The sequence below is a fragment of the Amblyomma mixtum genome, chromosome 10 (genome assembly GCF_055824585.1).
Source record: "Amblyomma mixtum isolate Tamu chromosome 10, ASM5582458v1, whole genome shotgun sequence".
Lineage (NCBI taxonomy): Eukaryota > Metazoa > Arthropoda > Arachnida > Ixodida > Ixodidae > Amblyomma > Amblyomma mixtum.
In genome coordinates this window covers 157,473,411-157,493,278 of record NC_143021.1, presented here as the reverse complement: position 1 = coordinate 157,493,278, position 19,868 = coordinate 157,473,411, and the positions used below count along the sequence as shown (strand labels likewise).

Genomic DNA, 19,868 nt, shown 5'->3' with positions numbered 1-19,868 from the left:
CTGGACGGTTTCGTTTAGATGCCCGTTGCAAAGTCCGCTTGCATCCTTCAATTGGTTTTATGATTGTTAAGATCTTAGCGTTGGTTCTTATCCTTATTCATAATCTTTCAACCTGTGCTGCCATTCACACTCGCAAGTGTTAACAACCCTGCTTTTTGTAATAGCGAACTCCCTATGACTTGTTGTGCTGTTATCACTCGTCCACCACCGCATTTCTTTTTAGTTTTTTTGGCTATGTTCACGCACCCTCATGCAGCTCAGCGGCTATAAAAGAGCGCCTGGATACCTCTCCTGTTATTAAAGATGGAAGTTGCGCCTCTTTCCCTTGCTACGTTTCCTTCCTGTTTCGTCCTTTTTTTGGCGTACGACATTCTGTCAAAAAAATGGTTCGAGGGACGGGCGGTGATGTCTGGCTGGCATCGTGTTGCATCGAGGCTGGTGAGAGTAACCTACGGTTGCGGAGTTCCAGGATGAGGACAAGGATCAGGAGCGAGCTCCACCAAATGTGATACGTGGTTCAGTCCCTGGGCTTCCTTGCTGAAACGCTCCAGCCGTAACCTCTGTGTGATTCTCTGAGGCACTGCCCCTGCATTCACTGCCTTCGTCGTCTTTGAAGGCGAAAGCCTTTAATGCCTATCGTTGTCGACAGAAGGTTGTCAGCAGGTGTCATGCTTTTCTAGACTGACCAGAAAAGAAAAGTATTTTTGCACGATGGGATTTAAACCACCATCCTGCCGTTCTGCAGCCGTGCGTGCTAATGGCTACGCTACTTCCTGCCAACGCATATGTAGTTCTCCTTGTCTAGGACGCTGGAGAGTGTTTGCAGAAAGGCGTCGAATCAGACAGATGCCTCCCAAAACGCCCTCCAATGTCTCCAGCATTTAAGATTCACAAACAATGGCGGACTTAACATTTTAACCACACTTCAATGACAATCGACAGCACCGCGCTAAACACTTTCGCCTCACCGCACTTTAGGTCAACAAAGTGCCCCCCCGGAATTTTTTGACTGTGGTTGTGTTCTGTTACGCCGGTCTAGTCCATTACGCAAGGCTATCGCAATTAATGCAGTAGTATATTTTCTATTGCGAGCCTTATTCTATTCGTCGCAAAGACTGCACTCGATAACATCGCTTGATGAATAGCAATACAATCCATATGGTGGCCACTGTCAACTGTTCTGCAACTGTCTCTTCCCTCCGCAGACGCTGTCCAGACATTCGATGGTGGTGGGAGAGTGCGCAAGAGTGGACCTGTCGGCGGAGACTTGGCTGACACCGCGCGTGCCCAAGGATATCGTCTTCCTTTTCGGTGGTTGGTCGGACAGGAGGCTGGGAAACAGGATGCACACATTCAACTGCCGCACCAGGAAATGGCGTCTTTTGGGGAATCAGCCCACCGCTCCCAGGTACACGCACTCGCTCATGCATGGGCGGACGACATCTACTGTCTTATCGCCGAAATTCGTGTGGAAACTGAGCGCAGGGTTATATCGAAAATCGCTGACAATATGGACAGACCACAAAAACCTTCACACGCAACCACAAGCGCACTCCTACGGAGAAAATCCTCGTACGTTTTTCCCTCTTGCATAAACAATCAATATGCCAATGAGTCCCGCGTTCTCTATATATTCTTGGATCATGCTGGTTGAAATTATAGAACAATGAAAAAAGAAGATGCCAGTTCTGGGTAAGCCAACACTTGTCTTTGAAAGCAGGTAAGCCATTAAAAGTCTCACCAATAGAAACTTCCGCAGCGAAGTATTCGTGATGTTCTAATCTCAGTTACAAGTCTGGGTCCGTAGAGTGTTCAGTGCTATGCCTGACAAGTAGCGTTCTTGCAAGTGAAAGCAAAATCCAAGGCCAGCAAAAGTACAGCTGAATATGAAGTGGTTTCAAAAGCATGAGCATATGAGCGACTATATTTTATATTATCAGTATTCAAAGTTAGTCACAATCCCTTGCTTTTCATTTTTCAAAGTGACATGGAAACGCTTTGTGCCAGCCTTGATGTTCACAACGTCCTATTACAGAGCAGCGTTAGTTTTTTCTAGGCGTGGCTATGACGATTATTTATATATATGTAAAACAGCGCTAGACACGGGACGAAGGAAGAACAACACAGCACAAGGCGCTGTGTTGCTGTGTTGTTCCTCCTTCGTCCCGTGTCTAGCGCTGTTTTACTTGTATATGATGACCCACTTGCTCAAGCCTCCGCCTTAACTATTATTTATGCGACCGGGGAAGGAAGGTGAGAAATCACCTTATTTGCACAGAATTCGGCGCTGAGTCAGTCGGTCGCTCATCGATTTGGCCCCACCTAAATTATATAACAGCTCTATCTTGCCGCATGGGAGAAAAGCGTAGAGACTTGCGAAAAGGGTTCAAGTTAAGTTAAGGACAGCGCAGCGAGCTATAGAAAGAAAAATGATAGGTGTAGCGTTATGAGACAGCAAGAGGGAAGAGTGGGTGAGATATCAAAAGCAGGTCAAGGACATCTTAGTCGAAGTCAAAGAGGAAGAATTGCGCTTGGGCAGAGCATGTAATACGAAGGCAGGATAACCGCTGTTCCTTAAGAGTGACGGACTAAATTCCAAGAGAATGGAAGCGAAGCAGGGGGTGGCAGAAAGTTGGGTGGGCGGACGAGATTAAGAAGTTTCCGAGGATAGGGTGGTTAGAGCTGGGATAGGACAGGATTAATTAGAGAGAGATGGGAGAGGCCTTTGTCCCGTAGTGGGCGTAATCAGGCTGCTGCTGGTGATGATCTCGTTATGCCGACACCATCAAGGCACGCCAGAAGGATGCGGAGGAGTGTGAAAGTAGAGGGATAGAATAGCGACAGCAGGCGAAGAGCGTTGAATATTATAGATATTAGAATGCTGTCGGCCCATGGCTGGTCTGAAAGGAGGCGTTGCACGTAAAGAGAGAGGCATAGGTAACGAAGGCATTTCTCTGTAGACAAGAAAGAATCTGCTATTGACCTGCGGTGAGGTCAGGATTCCACGCAGTGGGTGATTGCGTGAGGTGCAGTGTGAAGCTGACTTAACTATTATTTTGTATTCACAAAATACGGCGCACAGTGAGTCGGTGGGCTCTGCGACCACTGTCTCTTCTAAAGCGTTCCATTCACGCGCAGCTCGCGGGAAAAGCGAAAAACTGTATGTGTTACTAGCCCATTAGTAATCTGCAGTGTGAACTAATGCTTGTGCCGGGTTTCCGTGTCAGCGATTCGGTGCGCATAATCATCTTTCGAGTAAAGGCTGCCTGGGCGTCACCATACTGCTCGCTTGGTTGTTGTGTGCGCCTGTGTAGGCACAGTGGAATCGGCAGCGAAATAAGTCTGCAACGGCGCGGAGAGGAGGCGCTTCGGAATCCTCCCCACCCAATGGAAAGCCCTATTTTGTTTACACAGAAAGCGCGCAGCTTTTCGCTGCGCAGTCTTGAGACTTGCCACTTGTTTCTGGGTGAATGGAAACCCCGCCACGTTCGCACTTTCTCAGATCGGACGTATCATCGTCACAGAACCCAAAAAGATGGCTTCACACCGACTAACGAACGGCCCGTTTTAGGAACGTTAACTTTCTTATCGCTTGGTTTGTCACGTGCTGTACATAAGTCGACTAGAATAGATGTGATGATAATACGACGACCAAGTACCTCCACTCAGTGCCAGTGTTAAGGCAGTACCGCTGTAGCCGTACGAACAACTAAGTTTGGATCTCTTTTTGTTACGGACATTAAAAATATTTCATTATGTTTGGGGGCCATAAGACAATTTGTACAAGATGGGGCTATCAAATCAAAAGCCTTGCTAAAAGTTATTTGACCTTGTCAGTTTTGTACTTCACTATATAGGATGCAGTCGTCTGCGAAGAACAATCTTCGATGGTGTCTGACTAGTTATGTTTTTATTTACAAAATGAACAGAATAATGGCTACTACGAAGCCATGGGGTACACCACAAATGACTGTAACAATTGCGGAAGTGTGTGCACCGAACTGGCGGCAGTCGTATAAAGGTATATGCAGGAAAAAGAAAAATGCAGAGTAAAAGTTGGTAAGGCAGGGTCAAGGTTATCTGCAATAGAATGGAAAAGGGAAGGGTGACACAGGAATTTCAGTTGGATCGATATCAAAGCTGGTAGCCTTGCAAACAAAGCCGTCGAGTTTGAGCACCCTTTGTTGCAGTACAGCCCACTGTAAGGAGATAGCGCCACCCAGCGTCAATTGTGTGGCAGAAGAGAAGCACGAGGAGCGCGTGCGGAGGGGTACGCCGGGACAGGTGGAAGAGGATTACGTGAAAGAGAAGAGAAGAGCGCGGCGGGCGACGGACGTGGACGAGTTCTGCTGGCTCCCCGAGTTCCGGGCTTGGGCCTCAGCCGCAGACGTCCGGGCCACCAGACCTGGACATCCATCGTCGAGAGCCTCAACCACCAGGCGCAGGCGCCACTCTTCTCCGTCCATCCGTCAGCTGCTCCACACAGGCCGCCTCTGGTGCCTACGTGGCCTTTCCGGGATACCAGACCTGGGAACCGTGCTGGGAGCCCACAGACGCTGACGCTGCGGTAGCGTTGCATCGACATTGGAACGCCCAGAGACTCCCTGACTGCCCGACACCCAGCCAGTCCTCCCCGCTCGTTGCTCGAATGAGAGACAAGTAGTGTGACTTTCCTTTTTGACTTTCTTTTTCCTGTATTTTTCGTGGTGGTGGTGGTGGTGAAAGCATTTATCAAATCATAGGGAGAGGTGTTGGGGGTCGTGACCTGAAGGGTCACGCCCTTACAACCACTAGATGGGATGCCTAGACAGGTACCCCATTGGCGTTTGCCGCAGCCCGGGCGCGCTGCGTTAAGGCCCTTTGGGCCTCGAGGGTGCAGCAACCGGACAGGGTCGCCTCCCAGTCCTCTCGGGTGGGGTTTGGGATAGGGGGTAGGGATGGGTTCTGCTGGCAGGCCCACACCATGTGGTAAGTGTCAGACACCTCCCCACAGTGTGAGCACCGCCCGTCGAATGGAGGATCGAAATGTTTCAGAGTTGCCGGGCACAAAATCGCGTTGGTGAGCAGGCGCAGGAGTACCCGCTCGTTGACCTTCCCCAGCCCTTTGCACGGGGTGGGAAGAGTTTGGTGCGTGGATTTGTAATACTCGACAGAATTAAAAACCGGGAAGAACAAAACGACAAGATCCGACACAAAATTGTGTGGGTACCGGGGCACACGGGGGTGGCAGGGAACCGAGAGGCCGACAGGATAGCTCGAGGATACATTACTTTCCGAGCTTCCGACGAGACCGCGGAACTCGCGCCAGCACCCATGGAATACTCGGCCATACTACAAAACTATAGAGGCAGAAGAATGCGATATCCCCCACCGCACAAATCTCTCAGCAGAGAGGAAGCTGTCACTTGGAGACAATTACAAACAGGCTCTTTCCCAAACCTACATATACTAAACAAAATGCACCCTACGATATACACGAACAAATTTCCCTGGTGCGACGAAAAACCTACACTATACCACATCACATGGGCCTGCCAAAACATAGACGTGGTCCCCAAAATACAAAACCCGAGTGCGGAGCAGTGGGAGACTCTGCTGTCCAGCGACCGCTGCGAAGACCAACAAGGTCTGGTACAGCGAGCTCAACGGGCGGCAGTGGCCAGCGGAGCCCTGGACTGAGGGCAACCGACCACTGATTAGAGGCGGACGACTTCGACAGAGAAGGCTCCTGGGGGTAGAACCAAGACGTCTCTGAAGGTGTTCCCAAACCGCAGGAAAAACCATTAGTGTAAATAAAGTTTTCCCTTCCCTTCCCTTGTAATACTCGCATATTTCTTTAAAAGTATAAATCGGATTGAAATCAGTGTCCTGGTCGGCGTCGGGTCCCGTGGGAAATGCCCGGAGAGAGAGCGCGCGGGCGGCGGCGTCGGCTGCCTCATTTCCGTGGACGCCTTGGTGACCTGGAGCCCAAACGAGAGATCGGTGCTCGCGATCCGAGTCTCGGCTACAATTTTGGTAAATGCAATAAGCTAGGGGAGTAACCCACCCTTGCGTGACGTTACGGCAAGCCCCTCGCGAGTCGGTGATTATGTATTTGGAGGAGGTGTGAGAGGCTGCCAAAACGATGGCAACCTCTTCTGCGTGAATTGCTGAGTGGGCCTTGAAAGTAAGGGCGTCTACTGTTTTACCCTCGTGGACAACCGCGGCCGTGTACCATCCCCTGGGGTCCGGGCCGGACGCGTCCACGTAGAAGACTCCTGGTTTGCTCCGAAAATGGCGGTCCAAGGCTTCCGCCCGCGCCAGGCGCCTGCCATTATGATCCTCTTTGGACATATTGGTGGGGTGAGGCCGCACGTGGAGGGCGCGTCTCCAGTGTACGGGAAGGCGGCATCTCTCCTCTGTGAATTGAGTGTGCTGGATGTGAAGTCGGGCTAAAAGGCGGCGACCCGACCCTGTCTTTGTGAGACGAGTGTATTGGTTGTTGAGGTGGGCCTCCCGAAGCTCCCTAAAAGTGTTAACCATCCCCAGTGCCAAAAGGCGGCTGGTAGGGGTAGAGACCGGGAGGTCCAGCGCTCGTTTCATGATTTTGCGGAGGATGACCTCGAGGGCATCCTCCTCCTGTTTCCGCAGGTGGAGATAGGGAGTCGAATGCAAGATTCGACTGGTCACGAATGCGTTCTCCAGCCGCAAGGCGTCTTTGCATCGTAACCCACCGCGCTTGTTGGAAACCCGGCGGACCATGCGGCCCACCTGGTCCCCCACCTGCCGGAGCTTGGCGAGTGTTGTGTCGCAGCGTCACTGGTTGTGTATGAAAAGTCCGAGGACTCTGATTTCCTTGGATTCGCGAATGGGACCGCTTTGCAACGAGAGATTGATTTGGGTCGTGCATGTGCGCGAGGGACGCAAATGCACGAATTCCGATTTCTGCGGGGAGCATTGCAGACCACAGTCTCGAGCATAGCGGTCCACTATGCTGGCGGCCGTTTGCAGGCTGGTCTCCATATCCCCCAGGCGCCCTTGCGTAGCCCAGATGGTGACGTCGTCGGCGTACAGCGCGTGCTGTACCCCTTCGACCGCACCCAGTAGGGCGGGTAGGCGCATCATGGCAATGTTGAATAGCAGAGGGGACAGCACCGCGCCTTGTGGAGTCCCCCTCGTGCCGAGCAGGAAAGGTCCGTGCTCTTCGTCCTGCATTCTGATGTAGGATAGTCTGTCCGTGAGAAATTGTTGAACGTAATTGAAGGTATTGGTGCCGCAGTGAGTTTGACTCAAGTGTGTGAGTATGATCTCGTGAGTTACGTTATTGAACGCTCCTTTCAGGTCGAGCGCAAGGACTATTTTGTCGTTTTGGGGGTGTGTAATGGGGTTCAAGATTTCGCGGTCGAGTTGGAGCAGGACATCCTGTGCGGATCTATGTGGGCGAAATCCGAACATTGTGTCCGCGAAGGTGTTGTGTTGTTCGAGGTACTCGGACAGCCGATCCCGCACCATCGTCTCCATGAATTTGCCCACACACGAGGTGAGAGAGATGGGGCGGAGGTTGTCCGTGTCGATCGGTTTTCCGGCCTTCGGGATGAAGGTGACAAGGGCCGTTTTCCAGTCAATGGGGAGCGGGGTTTCCCCCGTCCATATCGCATTGATGTATTCTAGAAGGCACTGGTATGCTGAATCAGGAAGGTTCGCCAAAAGTTTGACGGTGACCTTGTCCCGGCCCGGCGTGGTGCCCCTCTTCATTTTGGCCAGACCCGCCCGCAGATCGTGAAGCTGGAAAGGCTTATCCAACTCCGAGTTTTCTCTGCCAGCGTAGAAGTAGGCCGATCTGCGGACGTCCTGAGTTGTGCACAGGTAGCGATCCCGGAGCGCCTGTGCCAACTGCGTTGTATTTCCTTAGCACTTTGTTCTGTTCCCCCGTGTGTTTTTCCCGTGTGTTGTTGCGTTGCTCTCTTGTTCCTTTCCTTTTTTCACGCCCATACTGAAATTGGTTTCCTTTCCTATAAAAGCCGCCTCGTTTATTGTTTGTACTTTTGTGTTTGTGTAAAATACAACCTGCAATCTCCCACGATCCTCACAAATTTGGCGTCCACTACGACAGGACGAGGTCGGTTTTTATTTCTTTGCCTGGTGTGTTAATTTAGGAACAGTATGAGCGCTTCAGATTTGGTTGCTTTAGGCGAGCGCATGGGCTTGTGCGGCGCGGAGTTACAAGCGTGGGTGGAGGACGAGCTTCGTAAGGCACGGGAAGAGAGAGCCGCTGAGCGTGAAGCTACGAAGTAGAAATTAGAGTTAGAGCGTGAAGCTACGAAGCAGAAATTAGAGTTAGAGCGTGAAGCTACGAAGGAGAAATTGGATTTAGAGGCACGGAATTTAGAGACGGAGAAACAGAAATTGGAGTTAGAGGTGCGGAACTTGCCGCTACAAATAAGGCTCATGGAGGGTGGCGCAAATCCTCCAAGTGACCGTGGAGAGCGTAGCGTCGCACCGGCCAGCTCCATTAACCCGCACGCACTCATACCACAGTATAATGAGGCACGGGATGACCTCGATGCCTACTTAAAGAGGTTTGAGCATGTGGCCACGGGGCAGGGCTGGCCAAAAGAAAAGTGGGCAACGGCGTTGAGCTTGTGCCTTGGCGGCGAAGCACTTAGGGTCTTCGGTCGGCTCTCACCTGAGGATTCCGTGGACTATGACAAAGCGAAGCTTGCCTTGCTTCAGAGGTTTAGGTTCACCGCGGAAGGGTACCGAGAGAAGTTTCGCCAGAGCAAGCCCCAGGATGGTGAAACGGCCTCGCAATATGCTGCCAGGTTGTTTAGTTTCTTTGACCGTTGGGTCGAGATGCGGGGAGAAGGCCGCACTTTTGAGGTAGTTCGTGAGATGGTCGTGAGCGAACAATTCCTGAACAACTGTCATTACCGTTTAGCCCTTTTCTTACGTGAGCGGGAGGGCAAGACAGTTTGCAAGCTGGCGGATGCTGCTGATCATTTTCTCGAAGCACAGCGGCAAAATAACTTGTTGTTCTTTAAAGAGCAGGGGGAGCATACGTTAAATAAGGCCAAGGACGAGGTTTCGGGTTCACAATCCCGCCTTCGGTGTTTTCTTTGCGAGAAGACTGGGCACAAGGCGTCGGATTGTCGGGCGAGGCCGAAGCAATTGTATTGCACTTGGTGCCGCGAGGTAGGACATGATGCCCAGTCATGCAAAGCTAAGAGACCAGGAGACCGTGAGGAGTCCGCCTGTTGCATGACACCTCGATATTCGCATCCAGATAACCCTGCAGAGGTAACGCGCGTAGAGGGCCAGTTGGGGGAGATGGTCTGTCCTTCCAACCCTGTGGAAACTGCTATGCCCGTGGGGCACGGCGAGGTGTTCGGCCAGCCTGGTTCGGTATTACGAGATACGGGCAGCACCGGCATTGTTGTGCGCGAGTCCCTTGTACCGGCAGCGGCACTTACAGGGAAAAAGGCTACATTATTCTTGGCCAATGGGACCCGTGTAGAAGTTCCGGAAGCGGAGGTGGTGATTTCTTCACCATACTTTTCGGGTAAGGCCATCGCGCGGTGCTTGTCTACACCCCTGTACGACATCATAATAGGCAATGTCCCTGGCGCTAAACCTCCATTCTCGGTCGACCCGCCAGTTCTAACTGATCAGGCAGTTTCTCTTGCCATGACGAGTTCGGTCGATGTTCCTTCCCTTACGGTGACAGCAAAGGTTTCAGAGAGTAGTAAAAGCCCCACTCTGAACACACTCCACTTGTCACGGCCGGAGTTTCGCCTCAAACAGGGAGAAGACCCGACCTTAGAGGTGTGTCGCAGGAAGTTGGGGCAAATATTTCGTGGCAAGGGACAGACCGCCCACTCTTTTGACACAGATGACGGTGTTCTTTTCCGAACAAACCAAGTGTGTCCTGGCCGAGTCGTTGAGCAAGCGGTGGTACCGAAGGGCTTACGCACGCAAGTTCTTAAGTTGGCGCATAAGAGTGCATTATCCGGCCATCAAGGAATACGGCAAACAATAGCTAGGGTGCTCAGTGAGTTTTACTGGCCCTGTGTACAGGCTGACATTAAGAGTTATGTCAGATCGTGTGATATGTGTCAACGGACTGTGTCGAATGCAAGGGAGAACAGAGTGAATAACATCGTAGGACGGGAACATGTAAAATCATGGCGGAGACCGAGGTCGGTTTGGAGAAAACGGTTTCACAAAAGAAAACGGAAGTACTAGCTGAAAGAGTTCTCGCGAGGGTGAAGTGGTTTGATGTGAACAATGGAATACGGAAGAATGGAGCCCACCCCTGTTCTTGTTGGAATTGTTTTTGTTTGTTCATGTTTGTTTTTGAGTGTCGGCTATCTACTTTTTATGCCTTCCGTGTTTCTTCGCCCTCTATGGACGCTTTACGTTGACATTTCATATACTCTCTGTGCTGTGTGTGCGAATGTCTGTGGACGCTTCGAGCACTGACAGCCATCTATTATGTGTGGCGTGTAGTGTGCGCGCTGTGGTGTGGTGTTCTGTGGTGCGATCGTCGAACGCGTCTGGGGTCGCTCTCCTGAAGTTGAGTTCTTTCCCTTGGAAGGAAGGAAGGAAGGAAAAACTTTATTTTACTCTAGTCCTTTTTCCTGCGGTTTGGGAGCATCTTCAGAGACGTTTTCTCCTTGATTTTACCCCCAGGAGTCTTCTCTGTCGAAGTCGTCCGCCTCTAATCAGTGGTCGGTTGCCCTCAGTCCAGGGCTCCGCTGGCCACTGCCGCCCGTTGAGCTCGCTGTACCAGACCTTCTTGGTCTTCACAGCGGTCGCGATCGTGGTGTGGTGTTCGGTGGTGCGATCGTCGAACGCGTCTGGGGTCGCTCTCCTGAAGTTGAGTTCTTTCCCTTGGAAAAAACTTCCGAAGAGGGGGCCTTCTGTAAGGAGATAGCGCCATCCAGCGTCAATTGTGTGGCAGAAGAGAAGCACGAGGAGCGCGTGCGGAGGGGAACGCGGGGCAGGTCGAAGAGGATTACGTGGCAGAGAAGAGAAGAGCGCTGTGGGCGACGGACGTGGACGAGTTCTGCTGGCTCCCCGAGTTCCGGGCTTGGGCCTCAGCTGCAGACGTCCGGGCCACCAGACCTGGACATCCATCGTCGAGAGCCTCAACCACCAGGCCCAGGCGCCACTCTTCTCCGTCCATCCGTCAGCTGCTCCACACAGGCCGCCTCTGGTGCCTACGTGGCCTTTCCGGGATACCAGACCTGGGAACCGTGCTGGGAGCCCACAGACGCTGACGCTGCGGTAGCGTTGCATCGACATTGGAACGCCCAGAGACTCCCTGACTGCCCGACACCCAGCCAGTCCTCCCCGCTCGTTGCTCGAATGAGAGACAAGTAGTGTGACTTTCCTTTTTGACTTTCTTTTTCCTGTATTTTTCGTAAGCACTTTGTTCTGTTCCCCCGTGTGTTTTTCCCGTGTGTTGATGCGTTGCTCTCTTGTTCCTTTCCTTTTTTCACGCCCATACTGAAATTGGTTTCCTTTCCTATAAAAGCCGCCTCGTTTATTGTTTGTACTTTTGTGTTTGTGTAAAATACAACCTGCAATCTCCCACGATCCTCACACCCACATGCCGTCATGGTGACAGCAACTTGGCTACGCCCCGAAATAAAAGACTGAACTAATCCGTCCAAGTAGATGGTCTGGAAGGCATCCGAGTTATAGCATGGTCCGCAAGGAACGTGAGACAGGCGGTGGAGGCGTAGGAGTTGTGTGTAAAGTTGGCATTGAGCTGATTGTTTTAGATGACTTTCCTAACACTGAATGTATTCGGCGCAAAACACTGTTTTGAGGCTGTCCTTTTGTTGTTTTTTTAAGCATGAAATGCTTTTAGCCCCCGTTGTCGGCAGTGTGGTGACGTCACGCCGAGACCGAGAGCCATCATCCGGGCACTGAAATGCACTCATCCGGGCACTGAAATCCAGTCATCCGGGCTCTGAAACGAGAACATCCGGGCACCGTACGAGACTTAACGAGATTTAACGAGACTCTCTAAGCCCTCCTTCGCGACCGGCATGCAAACGCCGGTTGGTCTCCAAAGGAGTCACAAAAAATAATGGCTGCCAGTGCCTTCTCAATGTTTATCAAGATATCAGTCGCTGTGCGTTTAATAATGCACGGAATTATAATTTCCGATTTCTAATAACGCGTGCAAAAACCACATAAATGCCACGATACACTTCGTTGTCATACGTGATCTTTTAGGGGCTTCGCGCATCGAAGCAAAGCTGCGCAGGCGCACTGGGGCCCGGGGGAGAAGCGCTGCGTTCAAAGGGCAAGGTATCGCGCCGAACGCGTGGTAGCGTTCCTGCCTTCCATTACGGTGTAGTTCGGGTGTCCACCGAGATGGCAGAGAATTACTGCGCCATTTCCTTTCCTCAAAAAACCTTGCGTTCAAATGGCAAGGCATCGCGCTGAACGGGTGGTGGCGTTCCTCCCTTCCTGTACGGTGCGGTTCGGGTGTCCACCGAGATGACATTAGGCCCGTAAACATTTCATGCTTACTCTACTCTCGGTTACGGGAGAGGCAGACATTTTTTTTTATAATGCGGTTTGAAAACGTTCTTCCATATAGAGCCGTCTGACCTCTTGTACATTCTTTGTGACTGTCCTGCCTACAGCGCCGAAAGGCAGTCTCTCAGCCGTGCGCTGGAACGTCTAGATCCCGCCCACTGTCGGAAATTTTAAGATTGTCGGCCATTGGCATCGTCGGCGGTGAAGGCCTCCAAGGCACTGCTCCGCTTCTTGCGAAATTCTGGCCTGCACGATAGGCTGTGACTTTAACGAACGCTGACTTTTCATAGTGACTTCCTTTTTTGTTATCGGAGCTATCTATTGACCTCCAAACGCTCTTCTTTCTTACTTAGAATCTCTGCAGGACTATGCGTGAAACAATGTTCCTCTTAGCACCACTGTCATTACTGCAGGAGATTTTAATTTACCGGGAATAGATTGGGCTGATCTTGCAGAGGGCACAATACATATTACGCATTGTGAAGCCTTCTTAAACGCCGCTTTCAGTTACGACCTCAAGCAAATGCTTCGCAGAAACACTAGGAGTGTTCAAAGCTCAGAAATCATACTCGACCTTCTGTTCATTTCCAGCAATGCAACAGAATGCAACGTCTCGGTCAAAGGCGGTCTTTCCGATCATAAACTAGTTTTGCTTTGTTTAAAAGAAACCATGCTTACAAAGAATTGCAAGCTACCAACTATCAAGAGATTATTTTAATGCAGATGATGTTATCATTTTGGACTATTGAGATCCCATTGGGCTCGTTGGATGGGGCGACTAACGTCTACATCTTGTGGAACAAATTTAAGAATTCGGTCAATTACTGTTTGCAAAACTTCGTGCCAAAACGAACCAGGACAGTAAGAAAGAGCAACCCTTGGAGTTGTCACAAAATATTTAAAGTGAAAGCAAAAATAACACGCAGAAGAGGAGTAAAGAAAGAAACAATGGAAATTTCGCAGCTTTCCCAAACCTTTAAGCGTATGCTCCAGAATACAAAAAGACACTTTTCCTCGCAGACATCACCTAAATTTATGATTCACCGCAACGTTTTTTGGCGCCGCCTTGCCCCATTGCACGAAAATAAACAACATGGCAGTGTTGCCGAGAATATAATTACCCACGATAGGGAAATTCCTGAAAGATATAATGAATATTTTCATTCAGTGCTCACTCCGCTGGTGCCATATTCGACCGACCTTTAAAAGAAACGCACCGAAGGGATATTGTTTATGCTTGAAATCGTTTCGCTGAAGAAGAAATATTTCCACTACTGCTTAACATAGATACAAAAATATCGGCCGGATCTCATGGCATCTCAAATGCATTTTTTAAACATTATGTCGAATGGGGACCTAAATGTCACTTTATCATCTTTAAGGCGTCCCTAGAGCAGAACTAATTGCCATCAGATTGCCTGACTGCCACAGTTACTCCAATCCATATATCCTGTGAAAGACACAGCATCGAAAAATATAGGCATATTTCAATTACTTCCACGTGTGCAAGATTATCGAACAAGTAACATCGGAACGCTTGTTTAATTGGAGAATGTTAATATCTTTGTGTCTCACTACCACGGTTTTAGCCAGAAATTTTCAACAGTTATTCAACTCACCGAATCCATACATGATTTTTCTGGTGTGCTTAACGAGAAAGAGAAGTTAGGTGCTGTTTGCCTCGATTTCTAAATAGCGTCTAACCACGGTGAACACTTAGAACTTCTTAATTAACTGCTCAGTTTTGGCGTTAACACTTATATCATCAAAAGGACTAAATCATAATTAGTATAACTCAGATTGTGGAAGTAAACGGTGTGAAATCCGCAATTTTACCTGTAACGGCAAGAGCCCCTCAGGGATCTGTGCTACGCCTCGCCAGTAAAACTAGAATGGTTCATTTCTTAGCACGAGGAGTGCGACGTGAGAGACGGTTTGTAGACTTGATGGCTTGTTGCACTTCAGGTGGCCCGGCGGTGACGCTGTAATGACGACTTGCAACGACGGCAACTAACAAGAAAATGAGGTGAAGTTAATATACTGGAGAGTTACGCAATGTACTCGATATTAAACAGAGCGAAAAATAAGCTGATCTGGCTACTAGGGAAATGTTTCCTTCTTGGCAGTGCCGAAGATGCAGAGCATTAAACCTAGCTTAAAACGACGGATTGAGCACCCGCGATTGGTTTTAAACCCTCGGGAGTACATCTCAGATTCAGGAAGCATCCAATTACAGCAAGCCTCTACACGGTTCCTTGCTGCGTGCAACTCCCTTCAACTTTAGCAGCATTAATAACTCTTCCCCCAAAAAACACAAAATCCAAAAAAGGTCATGAGATTAGTTAGAATATTTGACGCGCAGAGCGATCTCCGCAAACACGATTGGCTGGCCGATTAACGCGCCCCGCCTTAGAATTTTGATAATGCACTCGAAACCCTCATGCAAGTTAAAAATATCACTGTGCACAGACCTCACAGTCCCATTCTTCAAAGGTCAATGAGGCGCCTCCTTAGAAAAAATTCAGTTATGCCCAGTTGTGGTTCCGATGCTTACCATATTACGATTAACCGGAAGGATCACTGTCGTGCTGTCTCTTGGAGGAGGAGGGGGGGGGGGGTGTTCTTTGTTGCGGCCCGTAGCGAGCTCTGCTGTCCGCCGCCGTGCAATTTTAACGAAACTTACGGGCCGGCGACTTTGACCGACGGCGCGGCGGGAGGAAAGGTGGTCCTACCGACGCGTTTGCCTTGCCATGGAGTCCGGCTATGGTTCAATCCCTTGCATTTTGCCGTCTGAATTCGCTCTAAGCTGCCTTTACCGTCTGAATGCGTGGCATTTGACGCCGCCGCCTAGCGTGGCTAACGCTCACCCGCCGCACATTGTTATCGGACTCAAGCACTGACCCAGCCGTCTTTCGGCTGCCTGTCTGAGTGCCGTTCGGCTTTAGGTCATTTAGTGACCCGACCGGGCCTTCTGTAAGTCGGTCCGATGACTTAGAACGATGACGGTCCGTGTCTGAGATCACTGTTATGGGTGCACTCTCGACCTGTACTTCTGATGCAGAGTTACCACTGTGCGCCTTAGTGGCCGCTGCAAGTGCTTCCCAAACGAAGCTTTGCTTTCGCACTGACAACTCCTTCCCTGTACTGCCCTTACTAACATTGTCCGCCGTTTCTCGCGACTTTCCTGACAAATTTTGTTTTTGGCCTCTGCAAATCTTCACCTGCGGCTGCCTTCTGATACTGAGATACTTCGCTCGATTGGTGGATCACTGCATCTACGCCCTCGAGATCATCGCACTTGAGTAAAATTTGAGAATCATCCGGATTCTTCCAGGCATTTCTAACTTGACATCATAACAGTTATCTGAATTCAACGGTTCACCTTCACTGCCGGCTGCCTGCGATGGTTGCACGGATCTCATCCGGCTTACTGCAGGTCATAAGTTCTTGCCGTTGTCTCGCTCTTCGACGACCACCAACGAAACATGAGGCAACTTGGCACACGCCACCATGGCGTTTTCTAAGCCATCATGGCATTTCTTAGGGATGCTTTTTTCACTACCCATGTTACAAGATTTTCCAGCTCCCAGTTAACTTTCTTTTCTTGCGCTTACTTCACACACCCTGTCAATACCTATCAGAGGCGGCGCAACCTCTGGCTTTATGTCTGTTGTTTTTGCACCACCCGGCCTACTGCCCCGCATACCCTTACTAGCATCCGATCCACGATTCCTAATAGGCCGATCAATCCCAGGGAGCTCATGTCATTGATTGAAGCCTTTGAGTTTTTAGCCGCTGCAGTTCAGCCTGCAGCTCCCTCAATCACGACGCTCTCCTCCCAAAACTGAGCCCTTTTCCATGAAGTTCTCCTAGTGATATTTCTCGTTGTCTCGGTCACCTATGGCTGACTGCGTTGAACTATAAATTGGCTCCTGCGTTCCTGCCTTATACACATGCTCAGAAAAATTAATTAGGTGAAAGGTGAGACCGGATAAGCTGATCCTTTCTGTGCTAAACCTCACTGTCCCGTGGTGGGCGCTGCGGTTCCTCTTTAAGCTGGCCACTTGCGATCAGCTCTTGTTTTCCCTTCGGCCTCATCGACTTTCACAAATCTATAGGAAATGACGTCCGTTGACTACTCTCCGATGACTAGGCATTGCTCGCCGCCACTTTACGTCTTCTATCCTACCACCTTTGTCACCTACGCTGCTAGTACAGAAAGCCTGTCGCTGCTCGCGGTCGATAAGCTGCTGCTCACCGTCCGGATTCTCTGCAGGCCACAAGTGCTTGGCTTGTTGTTGCTGGTACGTTGCCTCTTCCTTCCGTTCTCTTTCTCCTGTGCTGTCTTCCGATAGCAACATGATCCTTGCTGACTGCGCCAGTAACGTTAGGGTGACCTGTCGGGGACGGTATAATGAGGACTTGAAACTATGGCGATTAAGACAGAATGAATTGACGTGTATATACAGGAGATTTACAAAATGTAGGGCATATTAAACAGAGTGACAACTAATATAGAAATGACTAACAGTGAAATCTTTCTTCCACGGCACAGCCGAAGATGCAGAGCTTCTAAACCTAGCGCAGAATGACGGATTCGGCTCCTGGGCTTGGTTTTAAACGGGAGTCCGTCTCATATCCAGCAACCACCTAATAGCAGCAATCCTCAACACGACCGGTTTCTTTCTGCGAGCAACCCACTTCAACCTTAATAGTATTATTAACTGCTCCGTATACTGCTGCGTACAAGTATTATTAAGTGCTAAATCAGTGCTGATGGGGATGGATATCATTCAGCTCAACGAACTCTGGAGTGGGTTTCAACTTATGTGTTCCAAGATCTGCGCGAAGTAGATGTGAGAGAAATCGGCCTATAATTTCAATGGGAACTGTTATCTTCCGATCTGTCGACAGGTACTATATTTAAAATTTCATTTTCATATTTTGCTGGAAGGCACTCTTCTCTGATTGCTTTATTGAACAGAAGGCATATGTATATGTCCATAAGCTCAGCATAACGTTTCTGGGAGCAGCTCGCGATTCCGTGCCGGGCAGGGCTGTTTTTATTCTCTGAGTTTAGTGAGAACACTCCTGCTTCAGTGATGACTGTTGTGCCCAGCGTATCGTTTTGATCTGTATTTTCTCTCATGAAAGCATGCGTAATGCCATTCCCAGGGTGTCACGAAGCGGGAACACGCCACCAATCGTCTCCACACTCTCTATTGCCGATTAAGGGGAAAAGGGACAAACATCTGCACTCAAGTGCCAGATTTAAAGCACGTCCTAGTGGCTAACCGGCGATATAGGTCCACGCCTGACAAACCGATGACCGGAGACATGACCCTGCAGTAGGGGAGAAGAGTTAAAAGAATTTTACTAACTGAGCGGATCAACAGTAGCAGCCATGAGCACAAGACTGAAGAAAGTAATTTTAGCTTTGGCATACAGCATCCGCTATGACATGTGAGAGAAAATGTAAATACAAGGAACTTTTGAAGGAAAGAATTCAGGATAGCGTTCGGAAATAGGCGTCAGTAGCGTGGCTTTTTGGGCTTGTTGGTACATACTTCAAAGACACTGTAGCGCAGCAAAAGACGAGGACACAAGAAACGAGAGACGAACACCACGAGCGCTCGTGGTGTTCGTCTCTCGTTTCTTGTGTCCTCGTCTTTTGCTGCGCTACAGTGTCTTTGAAATAGGCGTCAGGCTGTCTCAAGTCACTGAAGTCGCTACTCGCCGGCCAGACACTTCGCGACGAGCCGACCACCTCTCGGCTGACACTTCACACACAGGCGCGGTCAGGCAGCACACCGTCACTTCCAAGTTCTCCACTTCCACTACTCCTCTGCATTCCACAGTCCTCCCTTTTCCCATTGCGTCCCTCTCTCTCCTACCGTCCCCGAACACTAAGGAGACCGGGTCCGACAGAGGCTGCGACGAAATGTAAACTACCGCACAGAAATCATATTGGGTACAGCGCTAAGAAAGCACGGAGCGAGAACACAACACAGGCACAGCGTTCAGGAACTGCACGCTTCCGTGGTTTTCGATGCCGTCACTCCCAGTTTCGAGTAGCGCAGCATGCGGCAGAGACTAGTAGAGGTCCATAACTTCAATGGAAAACAGGTTCATGACAGCGGTACACTATGCCTGCAGGAATTCGGACACAGTCACGGTATTCCTAACGAGGTAGGGACCTGCGCCCTACCTAGTCTTCGTAGGCAATCGTTCAAGTAAACGCCAAGCGGTTTTTGTCAGGTGCAGCGCTCACTAACAATCACACGGAAAGGCACCCTTCTTTATGTGTTTTGGCATTGAAGAAGGCGTCGAGGCAGAGTTTTTCGCCGCCGTTCTTTATCGACGTTGCTGTCTAGTTAGGTCGGCTTCTTCACACTTCCTCAAGGCTTCGGCCTTCGCGTTTCCCCGGACGCACCTTGACCTGAGGAAAGTTGCTAAGAATAGCTTCTTTCGCCTTGTAGCTGTAGTCCTCCGAACTCAAAACCGCAAATTCACCTTCCTTATCAGGCTGGAAAAGCTTTATGCCTGCAGATTTTAGTGAAGCCACTGTCCCCGGAACGTCAATGCGTGGTCCACACGTGGAACGGAAGGGCAAAAATTCCGCACCTTCCAGAATGCATCGGTCAGCTTTAGGCTTCGTCTTCGCATTTGAGGCAGTCCATCGCACCAGGGAATATCTGTCTTATCGACCTTTGGTTCGGTGCAGAATTTCGGCCCTCGCTCGAGGGTGTTCAGGACATCCGGGGGCAATTTGACGCCACCTATCTTGTGAACCTCTTGTAGGGCGGGTGGTGCTGCACGCTTTCTTGGTAGCGAAAGGAGCAACCATTGCCAAGTGAACTCGGTAGTGTGGTCGGTGATTTGAAGTTCTTGGTGCAACCTACTGGGGTAGCCTGCTGGCTGGTAGACTTGGCTGCAGGCAATGAACAGGCATTCTTCGAAAAGCCACACCTGTCACCAAGCATTCGACCGCAGAATGCGGCACAGGCGCAAACCATGTCCGCGTGAAGGAGGGAGAGGGACTACGAGAAGGGCTCACACAGCGCATTTGTTGTGTTCTCGTTCCGTCCTGTGTTAGCGCTGTTCCCAATATGATCGTAAACCAACAAGCACAGCTCTCCACTCTTCAGAAGCACAGAAATGTCTCGCGGCGAGCAACCGGCCCGCTAGTACCCGAGCTTGAATTCCGCGAACAAATTATCATTGGCACAATCACTGCATTCTCACAGTTTTAGACTAGACACAGATAAATGTGTGTGTATGTGGGGAGGGGGGGTGGGGCTTGGGACGCAATCCTTGCTGCCGGGCTGAACCGT

The 19,868-nt window shown here is 50.2% G+C and overlaps 1 protein-coding gene across 1 annotated transcript in view; it reads left to right on the top strand.

Annotated features, from left to right (window-relative positions):
* Positions 1–19,868, top strand: part of LOC149327463 (kelch-like protein 10) — a 156,201-nt gene that overhangs the window by 92,932 nt on the left and 43,401 nt on the right. Inside the window, exon 6 of the mRNA XM_089564890.1 lies at positions 1,206–1,408. Coding sequence (XP_089421016.1) covers positions 1,206–1,408 — 203 coding nt within the window. The remainder of the gene's footprint in view (positions 1–1,205; positions 1,409–19,868) is intronic.